General features: G+C 35.8%; 1 protein-coding gene and 1 pseudogene across 1 annotated transcript; one reads left to right on the top strand and one right to left on the bottom strand.

Moving 5' to 3' along the window:
- The first annotated feature begins 1,983 nt into the window (after positions 1–1,983).
- LOC120211238 (NAD(H) kinase 1-like) lies at positions 1,984–14,301 on the top strand. Its single transcript, XM_039209834.1, has 9 exons — positions 1,984–2,151; positions 4,553–4,749; positions 5,150–5,263; positions 5,453–5,547; positions 11,675–11,781; positions 12,582–12,655; positions 13,031–13,109; positions 13,242–13,549; positions 13,801–14,301. The coding sequence occupies exons 1-9, from the start codon at positions 2,139–2,141 to the stop codon at positions 14,107–14,109; spliced, it is 1,296 nt and encodes a 431-aa protein (XP_039065765.1). The 5' UTR covers positions 1,984–2,138; the 3' UTR covers positions 14,110–14,301.
- Positions 14,302–15,191: 890 nt separating this feature from the next.
- Positions 15,192–23,058, bottom strand: LOC120210345 (annotated as a pseudogene).
- Between the last annotated feature and the right edge of the window lie 1,302 nt (positions 23,059–24,360).

The raw sequence follows: 24,360 nt of genomic DNA, 5'->3' as shown, positions 1-24,360 counted from the left end.
TATCATTACCTTGGTTGAAGAAAGCTATCTTGATTTCATCCTCAGATATATCTTTCACAAGCTCATTTGAGTTATCCTCAGTCAAGGAAAAATTCAGTAGGTCTTTCAGTAGATTAGGATTTGTAATAACCACATCAGAGTCAGCAGAACCAATTAAATTGTAAAAGTACTTAGAAACCTCTGCAAGCATTGAATTAAAAGTTTCCAATCTGTTGCCTTGATCATCAATCAGGATATGAATGGTTTCTCTTTTGTGCTTAAGAGCTACTGCTGAGTGAAAGAATTTGGTACACTTGTCACCCTCTTTTAACCATTGAATCTTAGCCTTTTGTCTTAAAAGCAAATTTTCAGCATCTTCAAGATGTTTGAGGTCAGTTTGCAGTTGTAATTCCTTATCAATTAAGTCCTCACCATTTAAAGTTTTAATCTGCTGATATTCAAGTTCAGATTTCTTTTTGGTAACCCTGGCTCTAAGTTCACTGTAATTAGAATGATTGAACTCTCTAAATCTGATTTTCAGGCGCTTCAACTTAGAAAAAAGAATGTTCATTGGATTACCTAACAGAACTGTTCCAAGACTGCTGAATAATTGTCATGAAGTCAGGATGATGAGACCAAAAATTGAAGAACTTGAAAGGCTTTGGTGCGAAAGACCACACCTTTCCGGACTTCTATAAAATGCTTCCCTTCTCTCCCATTTTGCTTCCCTGTCTCTCAACTCCTTGACTATCTACTTTCCTTTACTCACAACCATGACTCCCTACAAGGATGATTCTACTGTAATTAAATCTCTCTCCCTCTCTTTCCCTCTTTGTCTTTCTGCTGCTGGATTATATTGCTTTTGATTATAATGTATTGGGTGCTTTTTTTTTTATAAAGAAATCTCAGTTTTTTGGGTTTTGATAGAGCTATATTTTTTTTCTGGTTATGAAACATGAAATTTGAAAGCTTTAATTTGATCAGAAATTGAAATTCAATTTAGAAATTTTTTATTTTAGAGATGACAGTTTTCTGTATTCATGCTCATGTGCTGCATTTTAGTATCCTATTATTGCTATAGCATTTATCTCTAATTGTTTGTCCAAAATATTTTGGCTTTGGTTGACCCGAACCATGTGTCTTCCTGTTAATAACGACAATAGGATGTCTTGCACTCTCTCTCTCTTTTGTCAGTTTCGGTTGACCTGAACTTTCTACATCCGTATTGGGGATCACCATATTTATCGACCTAAGTTTACTGCTGGAACTATTCTAATTCCGATTAAGAAGCCACGTTGGAGAGTTACTGATAATATTTGTGCTTTGGTCAAAATGTTAATGGTAGTTCTCCCCTTAAAAAGATTTTTGGACATTATTGAGGCACTCTGTTTTGATTTCTTACATCAAAATCTTTAGGAACTACCAACTTTATAATGCATAACACGGGAAGCATTAGAAAAAGATGAGGTCAGTGAAACAAATAAATCGTTTTCAACCTCTAAAATGCTGTAGTTAATCTAGGCTTTATTTGATTGTTATTTTTACGCTAAAACTTCTTTTATTCTCCCTGTCTTGCTTTAAAGTACAAGAAAATATTACAGTAATATGAATTCAAACATGCTTTAAATTTAGTGAATATGGTGTATTAAATGCAAAACGTTTGCTTAAATAGCATTTTAAGTACCCCTTAACTAGTGCTTATAGGCACCTTTAACTGGACTCATCCTAAAATGGCATGTCTGTTTTCGGGTTGGAATCAATGTCATATTTATAAACTTTTGAACAGGCTTCCTTCGGACATGGAGATGCAAGTGTTTCATGCTTGAAGCCAGAGAACGGTTTCATTGATCCACTTTCTCTTTTCCATTCCGAGAAGGCAGTGGAAGAACTTCTTCAACAAACTCCTGTTCAAGGAATGGATGAACATCTTATATTGTTCTCCAAAGCTTTGAGAAGTATGTTTTGTTCAATTTTTTTAATGCTTTTATCTCTTCAAATTGAACCCTCTTTTTATTTCATTCTTGGTGCTTACTACTTTGAACACATTATTAGCTGTTGCAAAGGCATTAAGACATGCTGCTGAAGGAAAGGCTTCTGCTCAAGCTGAAGCTGCTGAATGGAAACGTAGATATGAACTGGAGAGAAGCAGGAATATACAGATGGAGTGTAAAGGTTTTTAGGATTAAATTACATAGCTGTTCTGTCATATGTGTTTCATATTTTTTGTATTTCATATATTTTGATTATGAAAATTACTCTGCAAGAAGGGGGGGGGGGGACGCTTGAACTTGACTTAACAAAAGCTACAAATTAGGTCTCCCTTGCTAATTGTTTGATTTACACCTATAATCTGATCTTGTCTGGTCAAAAGAAACTGCCACCTGATAAATTGCATAACTGATGGGGATATTCAACATCATTTGCCTGGTTTGAATCTTTCGTTGTTCTTCCTCCCTCTACTATACCAAGGTTGTTTTATAGAGAACTTGTTTCTTGATGGCACAACATTTAATATTAACTTCGTAACATTGTAGTCACTAAGAAGGAATAAAACAACATTTGAAAGTTAACTAAAAGGATCTTAAGTTCGTGAAAAAAAGTCTCTCTGTGTTATTTTAGAGATTAATTTTTAAGTTGATGTTTCGTCTACATAAAGGTTCTCTCAGCTTCTATTTTGATGCTAATTCAATTCTACTTCGAACTAACTGAAGAAAGATACATGTAGTTTCTGAATTCTCATAGCTTGGGGTTACTTGAGCAAAATATCTGATTAATGCTTCCTTACCTAGTTAGTATCTTGAGGATTCTGCTATGGTACTAGATGATCGATAGGTTCTGTAGGAGTTCTGCAATTTAGATCTTTTGAAGATCTGCTCCTCTCTTGTTTGATTTTCCTTCCTGCTACATAAAAATGTTACTTATAACAAGGGAGAATAAAGTGGGACTTGCTTCATTACCTGGGACCAGCTTCCAGACCATCCAGTTTTCTTGTTGCACAAGTATTGGAAATTGGACAATATGTTCGGTTTTGGTGCCTGCTAATCAAATTTGGACTCATTATTATCAGATTCTGGCTATTCCAGTATCAGGCAACAATATCTGTCAAAAGATACGAAGTTGAAGGACTTGGACTTCTGTAGATAATTCAGTGGATATTATATGAATTATTCTACCATGTCTTATCTTCTGAGAATTTTGAGAAGTATGAAATAAGAGTATTAGAAGGTATTTTCTTACACTTTTGCAGTACTATCAGACATTTTGTTGCTTCCATTAAGAAATCATCAAAGCCTCTAAAAGGATTTGATATATTTCACTAGTTGGGATTAGTTATCATGAAAACTTGACAACATCCACAGAAACTGCCAAAGCAACAAACCTTGTCAAAGTTAATTCACTTGCAAGAGTTTGGGGTTGTATGGCTAAAAGGTTCTATATGATGCTTATGCAAGTTTTTTGTACCTTAAAGAAAGCCAAGTAAAATGACGGTTGATGTACCTTTTAGATATTTGCAGAGGGTGATGGAATCAGGAGATATTTGTTAAACAAACAAATTAAGTTTAAACCTTGCTCTTAATCCATAGAGTTTTAATCCCATATTAGCTGTATGGGAAGCCTTGATACACATGAAGAGTTTTAGTTGTGTATTTTGAGTATATAAATTCAGCTGGGTAGACGTTTTGATCATTCATTTTTTTATCTTCACAGAGTGGTCTGTTGAGGGTTTTATTGGGAATTCTCAACATATTTGAATGAGGTGGCTTCTTGTAGTCACTTGAACACAGTTGGACTTGAGAGCTCTAGAAGGTTTTCTATTGCATAAGGTTCCCTGCTTCTAGTGTTGTTATAAATGATGTTATCTAGAGTTGGAACCGCTATAGAAGGAAACATAACTGTGGATGACGATGGCTAGTGTATTGATAGAATGGCTCAAGGATAAATGATTAAAAAGGGAGTTCTCCCTGTTATTATATGTATTGTTGCCTATGATTGATGGTATGCCTCTGTTCAGGAATGTTCTTATGGGATGTAGCAAATATGTTAAATAAAATGAAGACAATGTCCAAAATTCAGAATGATAGAATCAGGGAGTATTGTCCAAGGTTCTTACAGGGGAATGCCCTTTTCTTATCATTGTCCAAATATTTGGACATCGTCTTCGTTTCATTTTCCTTTCTGTTTTTTTTTTTTTTTTTGAATAGTTTTTCTTTCTTCTGAATATATGCACTTCGTCTTTTAAATAGGAAGACAATGTCCAAACATACGAATGATAAATTTGTTAAAGTTGTTTTTAAGTAGAGTTGATTATGTCTATACGAATTCTTCAAGCTGTTTGGGCACGAAGAAACACATATCAGGCTTTCCAAAAGAGTTCAATTATGGGGGAGGGAAATTTGTCTTCCATATAATCATTGATAAAGGATCTGTTTTGTACACTAATGCTATTGAGAAGTTAAAGAGTCCTTTGTGATGAGTGTCTCTAGCTCAAATATTGAGGACGCATTATGGTGGTTGGCAAAGTTTTAAAACTATTTGCTTTATTTGAGAAGTTCCTTTTTATGCTTTATGGTAGCTCGAATTGCTGAGCAAAGTGGCAATATTGATTGCGGGAGGGTAAAGAACTTGGACAAACAATTGATGCAGCAGAATGACCTGGACGAGCAGTTTGAGGAATGCTGTATGAAGCACGGGATTTGCTCCCATGAGGTTCTTCGTGACAGGGAATCAGACTCAAATTCCAATGTAGATCGAAGTAAAATGATGAGAAAGGTATGGTTTGTTATTATCCTTCTATTTTGAATCAAGAACCTTCAAGATTAATATACCTTTTCTTTTTCTTGTTCACTTGCCTTCTGTCCTTTCTGATCTTTTTTTTTATTATTGAGAAAAAAATCTTTCCAGTTTCCTGATATTATGTTATTTGTTTTGTTTGGACGACAACATTTTGGAAGCTTTCCTTTTAAGTTTTTAATATTTTATGATTCAGCTTTTCCATATTTCTTTTCATAACAACATATGCATTTTCTCAACCTAATTTTGATGTACCTATAGCTTAAGCCTGTAGGTAAACAGATACTAGCAAGGAAACCTTATCCACTTCACCAATGTGAAAATGTTTTTAGTATAAATGTGCAGCCCATATAATTCAAAACTATGTTTTGTGCAATAGGCATCATTTAAACTTTCCTGGTGCTGCAAGGGTGAGAATGGTGATCAGCACAAACATGACATCGTCTCTTTTGAAAAAGGGAATATCACGACTGCTGAACGCAGTAGTAAACAGGTATTACTTCCTCTATCTTATCAGGGAGCCTTCTTTGCTGCAATTTTATAAGCAACTCAATTTTTATCATGGACTGATATAAGCCTTTTTTCTCTCTCTTAGTATTCTTCTCTTAAAATATTGCTTGGACACTGTTTGTTTTCTGTATGCCTCCTATCTATGATCTAATATACCCTTATTTATTTACAGATTTCTCTGAAGTGGGAATCTGACCCGCAGACTGTGCTTATTTTGACAAAACCGAATTCAGTTTCTGTTCGGATTCTTTGTGCACAAATGGTCAGGTGCGGATGTTGAGAATGGTAATTACTTTTACACTGTTATTCCGAGTGCAAGCTTCATGCAAATTGTTAAAAGTCAAATAATTTAGGCATCAAATGGTGCTTTGTCAAAGTCAAAAATTAGGCACCTAATTTTTGTTTAAATTGGGTAATGGGATAATTAATTTTAGTCATTGTAATTTAGGGTATTTATAAGATTAGTCATTAAGTTTCAACTATAAATACCCTAGTTCATTTAGCTTCAAAATCATCCCAAAGTATTCTAGCTTTCTTCCAATACTAAAGAGAATTTAGAGAGTTTCTTGAGAGTTGTTTTCTCCTTTTTATCAAGAGAGAATTATCATTGTTTTCTCCTTAGTAGATCGAGAGAAGTTGTAATTCCTATTTTCTCATAGTGAAACTCTTCTACCGTTGCCCGTAGTTTTTACCCTATATTATTCAGGGGTTTTCCACTTAAATTTTGTGTCTCTTTTATCTTCATTTTTATTTTCTCAAATTATCAGTTGCGATTTTGCTCTATCCGATAGCCGTCTTCCGCAACAATTGGTATCAGAGATAGATTAGAGTGTGTAATATCTGCTTATTGTCTTTGTGGTTGCCACCAAAAGGTGGATCCTCCAACATAAGAAAGTAAGAAGTTATTACCCATTCTTTGAGGTTCTAGAGAACTATTTACAATAGTGAAATAGTATGAGCTATCAATAATAGAAGCTATGACAACGAAATTTGATATTGAAAAATTCAATGGAAAAAATTTCTCATTGTGGAAATTGAAGATGAAGGCCATCCTGAGGAAAGACGGTTGTATAGCAGCTATCAGCGAAAGGCCAGTAGATTTCACAGACGACAACAAATGAATCGAAATGGACGGAAATGCTATGGCAAACTTTCATCTAGCATTAGCAGATGAAGTATTGTCAAGTATCGAGGAGAAGAAGACAGCTAAGGAGATATGGGATCATCTCACCAAACTGTACGAGGCCACATCGTTGCACAATAAAATTTTCCTTAAGAGAAAATTGTACACTCTCCGTATGCCAGAATCTACTTCAGTGACGGAGCACTTAAATACACTGAACACTTTATTTTCTCAGCTTACATCCTTAAGCTGTAAAATAGGAGAACAAAAACGTGCTGAACTTCTACTTCAAAGTCTACCGGATTCATATGATCAACTCATCATCAACTTGTCAAACAGTAATGTCACCAGTCTAGTCTTCGATGACGTTGCAGCTGCTGTTCTACAAGAAGAAAATCGGCGCAAGAACAAGGAAGACAAACAAGTAAATCTGCAACAAGCAGAAGCGTTGACAACGATGACAACAATGAGAGGGAGATCAACAGAACGTGACCAAAGCAGCAGTCACAAACATGGTAGATCGAAGTCGAGAAACAAGAAGAATTTAAAGTGTTACAACTGTGGAAAGAAGAGTCACTTGAAGAAGGATTGTTGGAGTCTAAATAAAAACTCCAATCCACAAGGTAATACCGCAAACACTTCAGATGATGGAGATGCTCTATGTTGTGAAGCGTCAACCACCGTGGAAGGAAGAAAACGATTTGCAGATATATGGCTCATTGATTCGGGAGCAACATATCACATGACCTCAAGAAGAGAATGGTTCCATCATTATGAACCTGTCTCAGGAGGATCTTTGTATAATTGCAATGATCATGCCTTAGAGATCGTTAGCGTAGGAACCATCAAATTGAAGATGTATGATGGAACAATTAAAGTTGTTCGAAATGTGCGGCACGTGAAAGGTCTGAAGAAAAATTTATTATCCTACGAATTGTTGGATAATAATGCTAGCAAGATTGAAACACGGAAAGGAATCATGAAGGTGTTCCGTGGAGCGCTTGTGGTGCTGAAAGGTGAAAAGATAGCTGCAAACTTGTACATGCTGAAGGGAGAGACATTGCTAGAAGCAGAAGCCTCTGTTTCCTAATGTAGTTCAGATTCTGCAATGCTATGGCATAAGAAACTTGGACACATGTCAGAACAAGGAATGAAAGTCCTTGTGGAGCAAAAGCTACTTCCAAGCTTAACAAATGTATCACTTACTTTATGTGAGCATTGCATAACAAGTAAGCAGCACCGGTTGAAATTCAACACATCAAATTCTAGAGGCAAAAGTGTTCTAGAACTGGTTCACTCTGACGTATGGCAAGCACCAGTTACATCCCTAGGCGGAGCAAAATATTTTGTCTCATTTATTAATGACTACTCCAAGAGATGTTGGGTGTACCCTATTAAGAAGAAGTCCGATATGTTTTCAACTTTCAAAAACTTCAAAGCGCGGGTGGAACTTGATTCTGGAAATAAAATCAAGTGTTTCAGAACAGATAATGGAGGAGAATACACAAGTGAAGAATTTGATGACTTTTGCAGGAAAGAAGGCATCAAAAGACAGTTCACAGTGGAGAACACTCCTCAGCAAAATGGAGTAGCAGAGCGGATGAACAGAACCTTGTTAGAAAGAACAAGAGCAATGTTGAGGGATGCAGGCCTAGAAAAATCATTCTGGGCAGAAGTAGTCAATACCGCCTGTTATTTGGTGAATCGAGCTCCATCAACTGCAATAAAGCTGAAGACACCAATGGAGATGTGGACTGGTAAACCAGCTGATTATTCAAACCTCCATGTATTTGGAAGTATAGTGTACGTGATGTACAACTCCCAAGAAATTTCAAAGCTGGATCCAAAATCCAGGAAATGCAAATTCTTGGGGTATGCTGATGGAGTAAAGGGGTATCGTTTGTGGGATCCCACTGCCCGCAAAGTGATCATCAGCAGGGATGTTATCTTTGTAAAAGATAAGCTACAAAGAAAAGAAGATGATGATAGCGCTGAAAAGTCAGAGACTACACCGATACATGTGGAAAATGAGGTTGAACAAGGAGATTCTTCTGAAGCAGAACCATCACAAGATGAACAAGAACCAGAGATTTCTGAAGCTCCAACAACTCGTCAATCAGATCGTGTGAGAAGACGTCCCAATTGGCACTCAGATTATATTATAGAAGGTAATATTGCATACTGTCTTTTAACAGAGGACGGTGAGCCATCAACATACCAGGAGACAATAAACAGCTCATATGCTTCACTGTGGATGATGGCGATGCAAGAAGAAATCGAAGCCCTTCATAAAAATAATACATGAGACCTTGTGTCACTACCACAAGGAAGGAAGCCAATTGGTAACAAATGGGTCTTCAAAATCAAGCGAAATGATGACGATCAAGTTGAGAGGTATCGTGCAAGACTGGTGGTTAAAGGATATGCTCAAAAAGAAGGTATTGATTTCAATGAAATATTTTCTCCTGAGGTTCGACTGACAACAGTTCGTGTAGTTTTGGCAATGTGTGCTACATTGAACTTACATCTAGAACAGCTAGATGTTAAAACAACTTTTCTTCATGGAAATCTTGAAGAAGAGATTTATATGCTCCAGCCTGAAGGTTTTGAAGAAGAAGAAAAGAAGAACTTGGTTTGCAGGTTGAACAAATCTCTGTACGGTCTAAAGCAGGCGCCGAGGTGTTGGTATAAGAGATTTGATTCCTTTATTATGTACCTTGGATACAACAGACTTAATGCAGACCCGTGTGCTTATTTCAAGAGGTCTGGTGATAACGATTTTGTTATATTGTTGTTGTATGTAGATGACATGTTGGTTGCAGGACCCAACAAAGATCATATTGAAGAATTGAAGGCACAACTGGCTAGGGAATTTGAAATTAAGGACTTGGGATCAACAAACAAGATTCTAGGGATGCAAATTCACCGAGACAGAAGTAATAGGAAGATTTGGCTTTCACAAAAGAATTACTTGAAGAAAATCTTGTCACGATTCAGCATGCAAGATTGTAAGCCAATTTCTACCCCTCTTCCTATTAACTTCAAATTATCCTCCAGTATGAGTCCTAGCAGTGAAGAAGAGAGGATGGAGATGTCTCGAGTACCGTATGCATCAGTAGTGAGAAGTTTAATGTTCGCTATGATATGCACAAGACCAGACATTGCACAAGCAGTGGGAGTGGTTAGTCGGTACATGGCGAATCCAGGCAAAGAGCATTGGAATATTATAAAGAGGATCCTCAGATACATCAAAGGGACCTCAAATGTTGCATTATATTGCGGAGGATCAAACTTACTAATTAATGGTTATGTAGATTCTGACTATGTAGGGGATTTGGATAAAAGCAAATCTACTACAGGATATGTGTTCAAAATTGCTGGTGGAGCTGTAAGCTGGGTTTCAAAATTGCAGTCAGTTGTGGCTACGTCCACAACAGAGGCAGAATATGTAGCAGCTACACAAGCCAGTAAAGAAGCAATTTGGTTGAAGATGCTATTGGAGGAGCTTGGGCACAATCAAGAGTATGCCTCTCTGTTTTGTGACAGTCAAAGCGCCTTGCATCTAGCAAGGAATCCAGCATTTCATTCAAGGACAAAGCACATACGAGTTCAGTACCATTTCATTCGTGAAAAGGTGGAAGAAGGAACGGTAGATATGCAGAAAATCCATACCAAAGACAACATAGCAGATTTCATGACGAAGGCAATCAATGTTGATAAATTTACCTGGTGTCGATCCTCCTGTGGCCTGTCAAAAACGTAAGCAACATGAAGGTACAAGGTAGAAAGAATGGTGTGAAGATATGATTATTCCAATCAAATCTTCAAGTGGGAGATTGTTAAAAGTCAAATAATTTAGGCACCAAATGGTGCTTTGTCAAAGTCAAAATTAGGCACCTAATTTTTGTTGAAATTGGGTAATGGGATAATTAATTTTAGTCATTGTAATTTAGGGTATTTATAAGATTAGTCCTTAAGTTTCAACTATAAATACCCTAGCTCATTTAGCTTCAAAATCATCCCAAAGCATTCTAGCTTTCTTCCAATACTAAAGAGAATTTAGAGAGTTTCTTGAGAGTTGTTTTCTCTTTTTTATCAAGATAGAATTATCATTGTTTTCTCCTTGGTAGATCGAGAGAAGTTGTAATTCCTATTTTCTCATAGTGAAATTCTTCTACCGTTGCCCGTGGCTTTTACCCTATATTATTCAGGGGTTTTCCACGTAAATTTTGTGTCTCTTTTATCTTCATTTTTATTTTCTCAAATTATCAGTTGCGATTTTGCTCTATCCGATAGCCGTCTTCCGCAACACAAATTGCTTCAATTCTTTTTTCCTTAACCGATCTCTGCACAACTCTTCAAGACATTCAAAAGCATATTTTCATGTGCTTCACTTTCTTTAAATTTAATTCCCCTCCCCTCAAAAGAAAAAGGAGAACTCGGTTGGGAATTTAATCGTTTTTTACATCCTGCCTTTTTGTCTGTAACTCGTAATGTAAGTGCTTCTGAATATTTTATGAAGAAAAAAACTAAAAGATGATGAAGAATAATCAAAAAGAAATTTTATACACAGTTCACAATCGAATTTATTTCAACAGTATTTTCTTAGTATCAAAGTTGCATACACGATCAGCCATTAAAATTCTTTGAGCAGTGTTTCCTTAGTATACAAAGGAATTATTTGACTAATTAAGAAAGGAAATCTCTTAATTTAAGGAGTATCAAGTGCAAATAAAAAACATTAATTGTCAAGAGAAAGAAACCAAAAGTAGTTCTTGATTAAGTCTAAAAGTGTTTATAAATTATCAAATGAGCTAAACGTTTGTCCTTTTTCCATTATTCAATAGAAAGACACTCTTGTAAGGACCAAATTATAACTTTCTTGGGTGGGGAATATGGGATATATTTGCATCAGTTTCAGTTAGACGAAAGGTAGTATATTAAAATTTCAAAAAGGCAATGTCGGGCTAAGGCCGTGGTAACGCCCCTGCTTGTAGGTTCTTCTGCTTGATGGCACTGTCCTTTGATCACCCTGATCGGCTTTAATATGGTGTTTACATTGGCTGATGTTTAAGATAAAGTTTCCAATATCAGGGTATTGTAGTTATTAATTATATGCCGAGGGCCTTTCAACTTTTTGGTCATTTTTAGTTCTCAAGCCTTGCATTAACTTCTTTGTATGTACGTTGTCCATCATCTTTATTATCTTGCATGTCATTATTCTTCTATTGCATATCCTTTTACCCATATCATTCTAAACCTTTCATCCAGATGGTTGAAAGAGAAGAAAAAGTTGAACATGTATGTTGAACCACGTGTGAGAGCTGAACTTCTGACAGCGTCATCCGATTTCAACTATTTACAAACATGGGAAGATGGTAAGTAGTTAGTCATTTGTCCTCGCTGTCAATTTCGCATTTGAAAGTAGTATGCTTACACTGATACTTAATTCATCATGAATCGAATATCTTGGCTTATTGTATCCTTGATGCTTCCTGTATAAAGCTTTAAGTGTTGATGTTGAATTCTCTGATTCTCAGTGATTTCCATTTATTGCTTTCGCCTCAATACTCTGTTTTGTTACTTCGTGTTTGCAAACCTCAAGTATAGATAAGAAAATGAAATTTAAAAAGAAATAAAATTTGAGTTAAATATAGGATTAGGGACAGATTTCAAACATGACAAGAGAAGTTTTTTTGTTTGTGGAACTAAGAGCCTATCCAATTTGACTTCTGTGTTCTGATGGAAATCACATTCAATTTTGTCCAAATACCTTTTGAACTGAATTTTATGGAACCCAATACAGCAAAATCTACCTGAGTTATAGTCCTGTACAATAATTTTTATCACATCCACTGATAATCTCTTGCTAGGTAGGTCATATTCATATTAGAAGTTATAACCATGCTAAATGCTTTTAGGCATCAACCATATTACCCTTTACGTTCTGTCATCATCTATTGACTATATGAATGTGTGCGGAAGGTAAGTTTGAAATTGAACTAATTCCCGAAATATTTAATTAAACTGGTGGCTAATTTTTTGAAAATTAAGCAAGATTTATTTGTTTATTTTAGTGCTTGTTGGTTTTTGTAGGCAATGGTTCTATACTAACTATCATTTACTTGTAGCTTATATTATGATTTCTTATTTAAAAGTTTATTTTGCTGCTCTTTAGACCGGGAAATTTTGCTCTTGCACACGAAAGTTGATCTCATCATAACCCTTGGTGGTGATGGAACTGTTCTATGGGTAAGTTATTTCAGTTTGACTGAGCCCATATTTAAAAATGCATTAGTACAAGTAAACTTAATAAATTTTTTTGTTTCATTTTTACGAAGTTATTATTAGATATTTATTTAGTTTATGTCTGGTTGTTTTTATGAAATTCAAATTTTGCCACACTGAGCATCAATTCTGAGTCCATCCCTAGATGGTTTATGCCGGGTTTTATGTGGACTCAGTTTCTTTAACATGACTGTAGTTATTGGAATAGAAATTATCACTGCAAGTAAATCCCGTGTCATCTGAATTTCTTCTGATCTAGTTATGTTGGCCGTTTTCTTATTTATTTTGGATTTCTTCTGAGTCCATGCTTTGCAACCCTCACCTAATTGTTCTTTGCAGGCAGCATCGATGTTCAAAGGACCTGTTCCTCCAATCGTCACGTTTTCTTTAGGATCTTTGGGATTTATGACTCCGTTTCGTATCCTTCCAGTTCCATGAAGTATTTCTTTAACAAAAGATAAATGATTAAAACTTTTTGTTTCTATTTTAACTGAGAATACTTGTTGATTCTCTTATCGGAATGAAAGGAAAATTCTTTGACTTGTGATAGATAGTGAACATTTTAAAGAATGCCTTGATTCTGTCCTCAGGAGACCTGTCAGTATAACATTACGGCACCGCTTGTTGTGCCGTGTTATTAGAGATGCAGCTAAAAATGAGTATGAAACAGAAGAACCTAATCTTGTTCTGAATGAGGTTACGATAGACCGGGGAATATCATCATACCTCACAAATTTGGAATGCTATTGCGACAATTCCTTCGTCACATGCGTGCAAGGAGATGGTTTGATTTTGTCGACAACATCTGGTAGCACTGCATATTCATTGGCAGCTGGAGGATCAATGGTCCACCCACAGGTATGTGCTGATAATCATAATTTCCCTTAGATTTGTAAATATCATGCTTTACCAAGTATAGTAAAAATCATGTCAGAATTTTGATGACCAAAGTTTTGGAAGTATACCTCATTTGGTGACATAACTGATAACACTTATCCAGGGCCTTGTTTCAAGATACAGCTTTAATGTCATCTGTTTCTGTTTAGTTTCGAAATGTTATCATATAACTAAAAAAATATGTTGCTTGTGTACAATCCTATAATTTGCAGGTCCCTGGTATCTTGTTCACACCCATATGTCCACATTCATTATCCTTCCGACCCCTGATATTGCCGGAGCATGTGACGCTGCGAATAGTGGTGCCGTCTAATAGAAGAAGCCCAGCTTGGGCATCATTTGATGGCAAGGACAGAAAACAGTTGGCTCCAGGGGATGCTCTTTTGTGCAGCATGGCACCATGGCCCGTGTCTACAGCATGTCAAGTTGATTCTACTAATGATTTCTTAAGCAGCATCCATGATGGCCTTCACTGGAACCTCAGAAAGACACAGTCATTCGATAGCCCTCGGGAACTATAACTACATTTCCCGGACTCTACTAAAATCTTGTATTATATTTACATATTTAGCTCTTATATGGGCCTTCAGGATTCAACATATTTAGCTGTCATATGTTTCAGGAGTTATTGTAGGAAAGCAAAAGGCAAAGTTCAAATTTCGAAATGGCTGTAAAGTTTTTATCATCTTAAGTTGTTTACAGTAACATCGTATTTGACCTTCTATGCTGCTGAGTGCTGACCATAACGAAATTTTTAGTTGGAAGATTAAGGGTGAAAAATATTTTTTTTTATTTGAACTTTAGCTCTCATTTTTTTATATTACAATATTTTAACTTTTAATATTTTTATTTTATTTTATATAAATTATTAATTGATTACTATTGATATGATATCTCTACTCGGGTTTAAGTGTTGATATGATATCTCTACTCAGGTTTAAGTGTTGATATAACATATATTACATTAAAATCATATCAACATTTAAACACATGTAACATATGTCTCGTTAGTATCATATTAGTATTTAAATATATATGGATGTATTATATCAGTATTTGAATATATATATGAAAATATTAAAATCAATAATAAACGTCGATACTTAATCAACTAATATTTTTTTAATAAATAATATATTGATAAAAAATATCAAGAGTTTAAAATATTTCAAAACTATAAATCAAAAAAATTATTTAATTAAATGTGAAAGACAAACTTTGATATCATATTATGTTTTTTAAATGTGAATATAGGGTTTTTATATTTTATTTTCATTCGAGTTAAATGTTTTTGAAATACTTAATTAAATTTAAATATTTTTATAATTTAATAATAATATTCGAATTTATATCCTCCCAAGTTACCAAAATTCTATTATTCACTGCAGCGTTAATAAACGTGATACAAGATGCATAACAATGTCTCTCAACCTTATTATTTGTAAAAGGCCGTGGGAGTGATTTATTCATAAATTTATAACAAGGAAAAAGGTGAAACTGAGCAGCTTAAATTTAAATGAGAGATTGAGTCAATATCCGAAACAATTATAAGCAGAAGGCAACAGCAAGAGGGTCGATATCTCGAGAAATTTGAAAAGAAAAAAAAGGCATCAAAAGCAGAAACATTAATAAAAAAAAAAACTTATTCAGCATTTATTTTGTTATGGAGGGAGGGACAAGAAAGAGAGGTACTAAGAATCAAAACTGACAAATCCCTTTTCCCTCAAGCTTTCAACTGTTTCCTGGAGACTAACCTCCAAAGGAGAGATTTATATACCCAAACTTAATGCTTTTTCTTTTGACACCTGACATGTTGGCACATAAGGCTTGTCATCTGCACATCTGCCATCAAAATCGCTCACTGCTTCAGTATATATAATATATATCCGGAAAAACAAGCATTCAACTATAACGTATAACATATTTTCTTACAGGGCTGTATTTAGAAGCTGGAAACTCACCTTTCTGGAAGATGGAAAGAAGGATATAACTCTCTTAACATATATACAACCTCCGAGCAATGCTCAACTCTGTCGACTAAACAATATCTTCCACTAGCTGATGGAATCTCAAATGCCTGGATGTGTGCACTTGCAACATCTTTTATACTAACCCAACCAAAAGTTGCATTTTGGAATGCTTGCGCTCCTGCAGAAACAACAGGGGAGATTAATAACATCAGCAGATGTAAGTTGGACAAAATAAATTCCTAGAACCGAAGCATTGTTTATCCACAACTCGAACACTGCAAACCATGAGCTTCCCTGTTCTCACACAATCACATAAACATTTCAATATTTTTCTACATTCTTCTCAGTAAGGCATGCAAGAGTGGCAACTATGTCAACAAGTTACAATTTCATCGAAGAATTAGAAGTTAACATGATTATAATAAATGCAGTTCTAGGATGCAAACTCTTACCATTTTTTATTAGGGATACGCATGAGGACTTGATTAGGGGGCCTTATTATTGGTTTTTCCTTTAGATCAACCGACATTTACCAGGGAAGCAATTATATTGGAAGGGTATCATTTGTTCCTATAAGAGGCATAGAGGGTTAAGTGTGTATTTGAGATCATTAAAGAATGTATATATATATATTTTTCTTTTTATTTTCTCCATAACCAGGGTAAATAATATTGATCATCACATACAAAGAAAATGGCATGTTCAGGATGCGAAGGCAAATAGTAGCCTGGAAAAATTACCTTTAATTAAGCTTAAAACTGCTGCAGCACTCGTGTTAAGTGTTTGTTGCGGAAGACGACTATCGAAAAGAGCAAAATCGCAACTGATAATTTGAGAAAATAAAAATGAAGATAAAATATACACAAAATTTACGTGAAAACCCCCTAAACAATATAGGGTAAAAACTACGGACAACGGTAGAAGAATTTCACTATGAGAAAATAGGAATTACAACTTCTCTCGATCTACCTAGGAGAAAACAATGATAATTCTCTCTTGATAATTAGGAGAAAATAACTCTCAGGAAACTCTCTAAATTCTCTCTAGTATTGGAAGAAAGCTAGAATGCTTTGGGATGATTTTGAAGCTAAATGAGCTAGGGTATTTATAGTTGAAGTTTAAGGACTAATTTGTAAATATCCTAAATTACAATGACTAAAGTTTGTATCTTGCCATTTCTAAATGTCAACAAAATCAAGTTTGATTATTGAATTGCACCTTTCGGTGCATTAATACTTGCAACTTTCGGTGCAAGTTGCACCAACTTTCAACAATCTCCCACTTGAAGATTTGATTGGAACAATCATATCTTCACACCATTCTTTCTACCTTGTACCATCATGTTGCTTACGTCTTTGACAGGCCACAAGAGGATCGACACCAAGTAAATTTATCAGCATTGATCGTCTTTGTCATGAAATCTGCTATGTTGTCTTTGGTATGAATCTTCTGCATATCTACCGTCCCTTCTTCCACCTTTTCACGAATGAAATGATATTGAACTCGTATGTGCTTTGTCCTTGAATGAAATGCTGGATTCCTTGCTAGATGCAAGGCGCTTTGACTGTCACAAAACAGAGAGACATACTCTTGATTGTGCCCAAGCTCCTCCAATAGCATCTTCAACCAAATTGCTTCTTTACTGGCTTGTGTAGCTGCTATATATTCTGCCTCTGTTGTGGACGTAGCCACAATTGACTGCAATTTTGAAACCCAACTTATAGTTCCACCAGCAATTTTGAACACATATCCTGTAGTAGATTTGCTTTTATCCAAACCCCCTGCATAGTCAGAATCTACATAACCATTGATTAGTAAGTTTGATCCTCCGTAACATAATGCAACATTTGAAGTCCCTTTGATGTATCTAAGGATCCGCTTTATTGTATTCCAATGCTCTTTGCCTGGATTTGCCATGTACAGACTAACCACTCCCACTGCTTGTGCAATGTCTGGTCTTGTGCATATCATAGCGAACATTAGACTTCCCACTGCTGATGCATACGGTACTCAAGACATCTCCATCCTCTCTTCTTCACTGCTAGGACTCATACTGGAGGATAATTTGAAGTTAATAGGAAGAGGGGTAGAAATTGGCTTACAATCTTGCATGCTGAATCTTGACAAGATATTCTTCAAGTAATTCTTTTGTGAAAGCCAAATCTTCCTATTAATTCTGTCTCGGTGAATTTACATCCCTAGAATATTGTTTGCTGATCCCAAGTCCTTCATTTCAAATTCCCTAGCCAGTTGTTCCTTTAATTCTTCAATATGATCTTTGTTGGGTCCTGCAACCAACATGTCATCCATATACAACAACAATATAACAAAATCGTTATCACCAGACCTCTTGAAATAAGCACAATGGTATGCATTAAGTCTGTTGTATCCAAGGCACATAATGAAGGAATCAAATCTCTTATACCAACACCTCAGCGCCTGTTTTAGACCGTACAGAGATTTGTTCAACCTGCAAACCAAGTTCTTCTTTTCTTTTTCTTCAAAACCTTCAGGCTGGAGCATGTAAATCTCTTCTTCAAGATTTTCATGAAGAAAAGTTGTTTTAACATCTAGGTTCTCTAGATGTAAGTTCAATGTAGCACACATTGCTAAGACTACTCGAACTGTTGTTAGTCGAACCACAGGAGAAAAAATTTCATTAAAATCAATACCTTCTTTTTGAGCATATCCTTTGACCACCAGTCTTACACGATACCTCTCCACTTGATTGTCACCATTTCGCTTGATTTTGAAGACCCATTTGTTACCAATTGGATTCTTTCCTTGTGGTAGTAGCACAAGGTCCCATGTATTATTTTTATAAAGGGCTTCGATTTCTTCTTGCATCGCCATCATCCATAGTGAAGCATTTGAGCTGTTTATTGCCTCCTGGTATGTTGATGGCTCACCGTCCTTTGTTAAAAGGCAGTATACAAGATTTCCTTCTATAACATACTCTGAGTGCCAATTGGTACGTCTTCTTACACGATCTGATTGACGAGTTGTTGGAGCTTCAGAACTCTCTGGTTCTTGTTCATCATGTGTTGGTTCTGCTTCAGAAGAATCTCCTTGTTCAACCTCTTTTTCCATATGTATATGTGTAGTCTCTGACTTTTCAGTGCTATCATCATCTTCTTTTCTTTATAGCTTATCTTCTATAAAGATAACATCCCTGCTAATGATCACTTTGCGGGCAGTAGGATCCCACAAGTGATACCCCTTTACTCCATCAGCATACCCCAAGAATTTGCATTTCCTAGATTTTGGATCCAACTTTGAAATTTCTTGGGCATTGTACATCACGTACACAATACTTCCAAATACATGGAGGTTTGAATAATCAGCTGGTTTACCAGTCCACATCTCCATTGGTGTCTTCAGCTCTATTGCAGTTGATGGAGATCGATTCACCAAATAACAAACGGTATTGACTGCTTCTGCTCAGAATGATTTTTCTAGGCATGCATCCCTCAATATTGCTCTTGTTCTTTCTAACAAGGTTTTGTTCATCCGCTCTGCCACTCCATTTTGTTGAGGAGTGTTTGCCACTGTGAACTGTCTTTTGATGCCTTCTTTCCTGCAAAAGTCATAAAATTCTTCACTTGTGTATTCTCCTCCATTGTCTATTCTGAAACACTTGATCTTATTTCCAGAATCAAGTTCCACCCACGCTTTGAAGTTTTTTAAAGTGGAAAACACATCTGACTTCTTCTTAATAGGGTACACCCAACATCTTCTGGAGTAGTCATCAATAAATGAGACAAAGTATTTTGCTCCGCCTAGGGATGTAACTGGTGCTTGCCATACATCAGAGTGAACCAATTCTAGAACACTTTTGGCTCTAGAATTTGACGTGTTGAATTTCAACCGGTGCTGCTTACTTGTTATGCAATGCTCACACAAAGGAAGTGATACCTTTGTTAAGCATGGAAGTAGCTTTTTCTCCACAAGGACTTTCATTCCTTGTTTTGACATGTGTCCAAGTTTCTGATGCCATAGCATTGTAGAATCTGAACTACATGAGACAACAGAAGCTTCTGCTTCTAGCAAAGTTTCTCCCTTCAGCATGTACAAGTTTGCAGCTATTTTTTCACCTTTCAGCACTACAAGCGCTCCACGGAACACCTTAATGATTCATTTCCGTGTTTCAATCTTACTTGCATTATTATCCAACAATTCGTATGATAATAAATTTTTCTTCAGGCATTTCACGTGCCGCACATCTCGAACAACTTTAATTGTTTCATCATACATCTTCAATTTGATGGTTCCCACGCCAATGATCTCTAAGGCATGATCATTGCAACTATACACAGATCCTCCTGAGATAGTTTCATAATGATGGAACCATTCTCTTCTTGAGGTCATGTGATATGTTGCTCCCGAATCAATGAGCCATATGTCTGCATATCTCTTTCTACCTTCCACGGTGGTTAACAATTCACAGCATAGAGCATCTCCATCATCTGAAGTGTTTGTAGTATTGCCTTATGGATTGGAGTTTTTATTTAGACTCCAACAATCCTTCTTCAAGTGACCCTTCTTTCCATAGTTGTAGCACTTTAAATTCTTCTTGCTTCTTAACTTCGATCTACCATGTTTGTGACTGCTGCTTTGGCCACGTTCTGTTGATCTCCCTCTCATCGTTGTCAATGCTTCTGCTTGTTGCAGATTTACTTATATGTCTTCCTTGTTCTTGCGCCGATTTTCTTCTTGTAGAACAGCAGCTGCAACGTCATCGAAGACTAGACTGGTGACATTACTGTTTATCAAGTTGATGATGAGTTGATCATACAAATCCGGTAGAATTTGAAGTAGAAGTTCAGCACGTTCTTGTTCTACTATTTTATAGCTTAAGGATGTAAGCTGAGAAAATAAAGTGTTCAGTGTGTTTAAGTGCTCCGTCACTGAAGTAGATTCTGACATCCGGAGAGTGTAAAATTTCCTCTTAAGGAAAATTTTATTGTGCAATGATGTGGCCTCATACAATTTGGTGAGATGATCTCATATCTCCTTAGCTGTCTTCTTCTCCTCGATGCTTGACAATACTTCATCTGTTAATGCTAGATGAAATTTTGTCATAGAATTTCTATCCATTTCGATCCATTTGTTGTCATCTGTGAAATCTACCGGCCTTTCACTTATAGCTGCTAGACAACCGTCTTTCCTCAGGATGATCTTCATCTTTAATTTCCACAATGAGAAATTTCTCCCATTGAATTTTTCAATATCAAATTTCGTTGCAATAGCTTCTTTTACGGATAGCTCCCACTATTTCACTATCGTGAATAGTTTTCTGGAACCTTCAAAGAATGGGTAATAACTTCTTACTTTCTTATGTTGAATGATCTACCTTTTGGTGGCAACCACAAAAATAATAAGTAGATATTACACACTCTAATCTGGCTCAGATACCAATTGTTGCGGAAGACGGCTATCGGATAGAGCAAAATCGCAACTGATAATTTGAGAAAATAAAAATGAAGGTAAAAGATACACAAAATTTACGTGGAAACCCCCTAAATAATATAGGGTAAAAACCACGGACAACAGTAGAAGAATTTTACTATTAGAAAATAGGAATTACAACTTCTCTCGATCTACCAAGGAGAAAACAATGATAATTCTCTCTTGATAAATAAGAGAAAACAACTCTCAAGAAACTCTCTAAATTCTCTCTAGTATTGGAAGAAAGATAGAATGCTTTGGGATGATTTTGAAGCTAAATGAGCTAGAGTATTTATAGTTGAAGTTTAATGACTAATTTGTAAATACCCTAAATTACAATGACTAAAGTTTATATTTTGCCCTTTCTAAATGTCAACAAAATCAAGCTTATTATTGAATTGCACCTTTCGGTGCATTAATACTTGCAACTTTCGGTGCAAGTTGCACTAACTTTCAACAGTGTTGGCTGTAAAAGAGGACCAATCACCATTGCGGGGTTTATGACAACCAAGTCAAGGCCCTTTTCTTTTGCAAATGTCCTGGAAGAATCCTCAGGTATGGTTTTGGAGACTACATACCAGAGCTGAATTAAAAAGATGACATTCAAAAATAATACCCTCTTCATAAAAGAAACAGTTTGATGTACCAAAATATTAGGGTGTAGCATGAACATATTGAATAGTGCACAAACAAGGAAACTGAATGCAATATTATATCTGAAACAAGCCAACAACAAGCCAGTTCATGCAACCATGAAAAATAAGTTATGAAAAGTGTGATCAATAACCTCAATATGCATGGTTTAGCTACTGAATCGATATCCTATAGAAATTATCAGTTGAATTATTTATATTGAGACTGGTAACCTATAGAAATTATGAATTGGAACCTATTCTACAATCTGATAGAACAAGCATTGATAACCTAGTTTAGCAACTAGCTCTAATTCACATTTGATACAGGCTGGACCTATCATCAAGCTTTGGTAAAAAAAATAAGTGTGATTCAGTGAATGTTGTTGTCTTTCGCATGATTTTATCATTGTTTTTCAACAAACTAAACTACTGATATGCATAAAGCTACCCATAGCAGAAAAATGAACAATTTGCATATAATATAATTTCATCGAAATGTATCTCCAGTTTTCATGCAACCATGAAATACAAAGCCAACAACAAGCTCATTAATCGAGGAGAATATTTTTGATGGTGATGAAGAGTTTCGAAATGCACCTGACCAAACAATCGAATCTCAAATATTCAGAATGTTGAAAAATATCAATTTTACTTATGGAAAGATGAATCAACCAACTAGTGCACGATCAAAGAAAAAGGCAAAGCAAGTCAATGAAGAGGTTGAAGTTGACGAACAAACTGATGATGAGTCTGATGATCCAAACGAGGTAGACTTGTGGAAAAAGAGGAATCGACGATGAATAACTAATTAAAATGATTAAAATGGTTTAGGAAACATCTAGGTAACTCTTACAATAACGAACAAGAGTAATGCAAAAGAAAAGAAGGAAAGTCATTCCATGATTATGAATATGCAACACAAGCAATCTTATCAAAGTATTCAATCGGAGCATAGAAATATTTTACAATGTCGACAAAATGGCAGTTCTTTTGTGTTGCGTGCACAAGAGCAAATCACAAGAAGGATACAAGAATTAACATTGAAAAAGATAAAAAAGAGATTCAAAGCCTAGAAAAAAACATGAAGATGATGAAAAGAAAAAGAACATACTTGGGTCACGAACAGAAGCTTTGATGGTGTAATCGCGAAGAATGTTCTTAACAAGGCATGGCCCCAGTTATGCACACAGTCTTCCTTCTCTGGTGCTCATAATTTTTATTGTATGGTTTTCTGGGGGGAGGGGGAATTGTTGTGTCTTTTGTGGGTGAGAATTTCAGATCATTAATTCTTCCTCCTCTCAGACAGTTGCGTTTTCAAATACTGTGTTTGTGTTTGCTGTATTTAACAAACAACCTCGTATACCTTAGCTTCCATATTAGTTAACCCCCCATTCCCATTCCCATTCCCATTAGCCATTGCCATTCAATTCGTATCTTTCTTTTATAAAGACATGTTGCGGAAGACGGCTATCGGATAGAGCAAAATCGCAACTGATAATTTGAGAAAATAAAAATGAAGATAAATAAGACACAAAATTTACATGGAAAACCCCTAAATAATATAGGGTAAAAACCACGGGCAACGGTAGAAGAATTTCACTATGAGAAAATAGGAATTACAACCTCTCTCGATCTACCAAGGAGAAAACAATGAAAATTGTCTCTTGATAAAAAGGAGAAAACAACTCTCAAGAAACTCTCTAAATTCTCTCTAGTATTGGAAGAAAGCTAGAATGCTTTGGGATGGTTTTGAAGCTAAATGAGCTAGGGTATTTATAGTTGAAGCTTTAATGACTAATCTTGTAAATACCCTAAAAGTACAATGACTAAATATGTAGTTGTACCTTACTAATTGTCAACCATTTTAGCAGCCCAATTTGAAACAAAATAACAACCGGCTGCTGCCACTTAAATTGACAATTATTTTCAACAATCTCTCACTTGAAGATTTGATTGGAACAATCATATCTTCATACCATTCTTTCTACCTTGCACCATCATGTTGCTTACGTCTCTGACAGGCCACAAGAGGATCGACACCAAGTAAATTTATCAGCGTTGATCGCATTCGTCATGAAATCTGCTATGTTGTTTTTGGTATGGATCTTTTGCATATCTACTGTCTCTTCTTTCACCTTTTCACGAATGAAATGGTACTGAACTCGTATGTGCTTTGTCCTTGAATGAAATGTTCGATTCCTTGCTAGATGCAAGGCGCTTTGACTGTCACAAAACAGAGAAACATGATATCGATTATGCCCAAACTCCTCCAATAGCATCTTCAACCAAATTACTTCTTTACTGGCTTGTGTATCTGCTACATATTCTACCTTTGTTGTTGACGTAGCCACAACTGACTACAATTTTGAAACCCAGCTTACAGCTCCACCAGCAATTTTGAACACATATCCTGTAGTAGATTTGCTTTTATCCAAATCCCCTGCATAGTCAGAATCTACATAACCATTGATTAGTAAGTTTGATCCTCCGTAACATAATGCAACATTTGAAGTCCCTTTGATGTATCTAAGGATCCTCTTTACTGTATTCCAATGCTCTTTGCCTGGATTTGCCATGTACTGACTAACCACTCCCACTGCTTATGCAATGTCTGTTCTTGTGCATATCATAGTGAACATTAGACTTCCCACTACTGATGCATACGGTACTCGAGACATCTCCATCCTCTCTTCTTCACTGTTAGGACTCATACTAGAGG

The sequence above is a fragment of the Hibiscus syriacus genome, unplaced genomic scaffold, assembly GCF_006381635.1.
Source record: "Hibiscus syriacus cultivar Baekdansim isolate YM2019G1 unplaced genomic scaffold, ASM638163v2 tig00000715_pilon, whole genome shotgun sequence".
NCBI classification, from domain to species: Eukaryota; Viridiplantae; Streptophyta; class Magnoliopsida; order Malvales; family Malvaceae; genus Hibiscus; species Hibiscus syriacus.
This window is presented reverse-complemented; position numbering and strand designations above follow the sequence as displayed.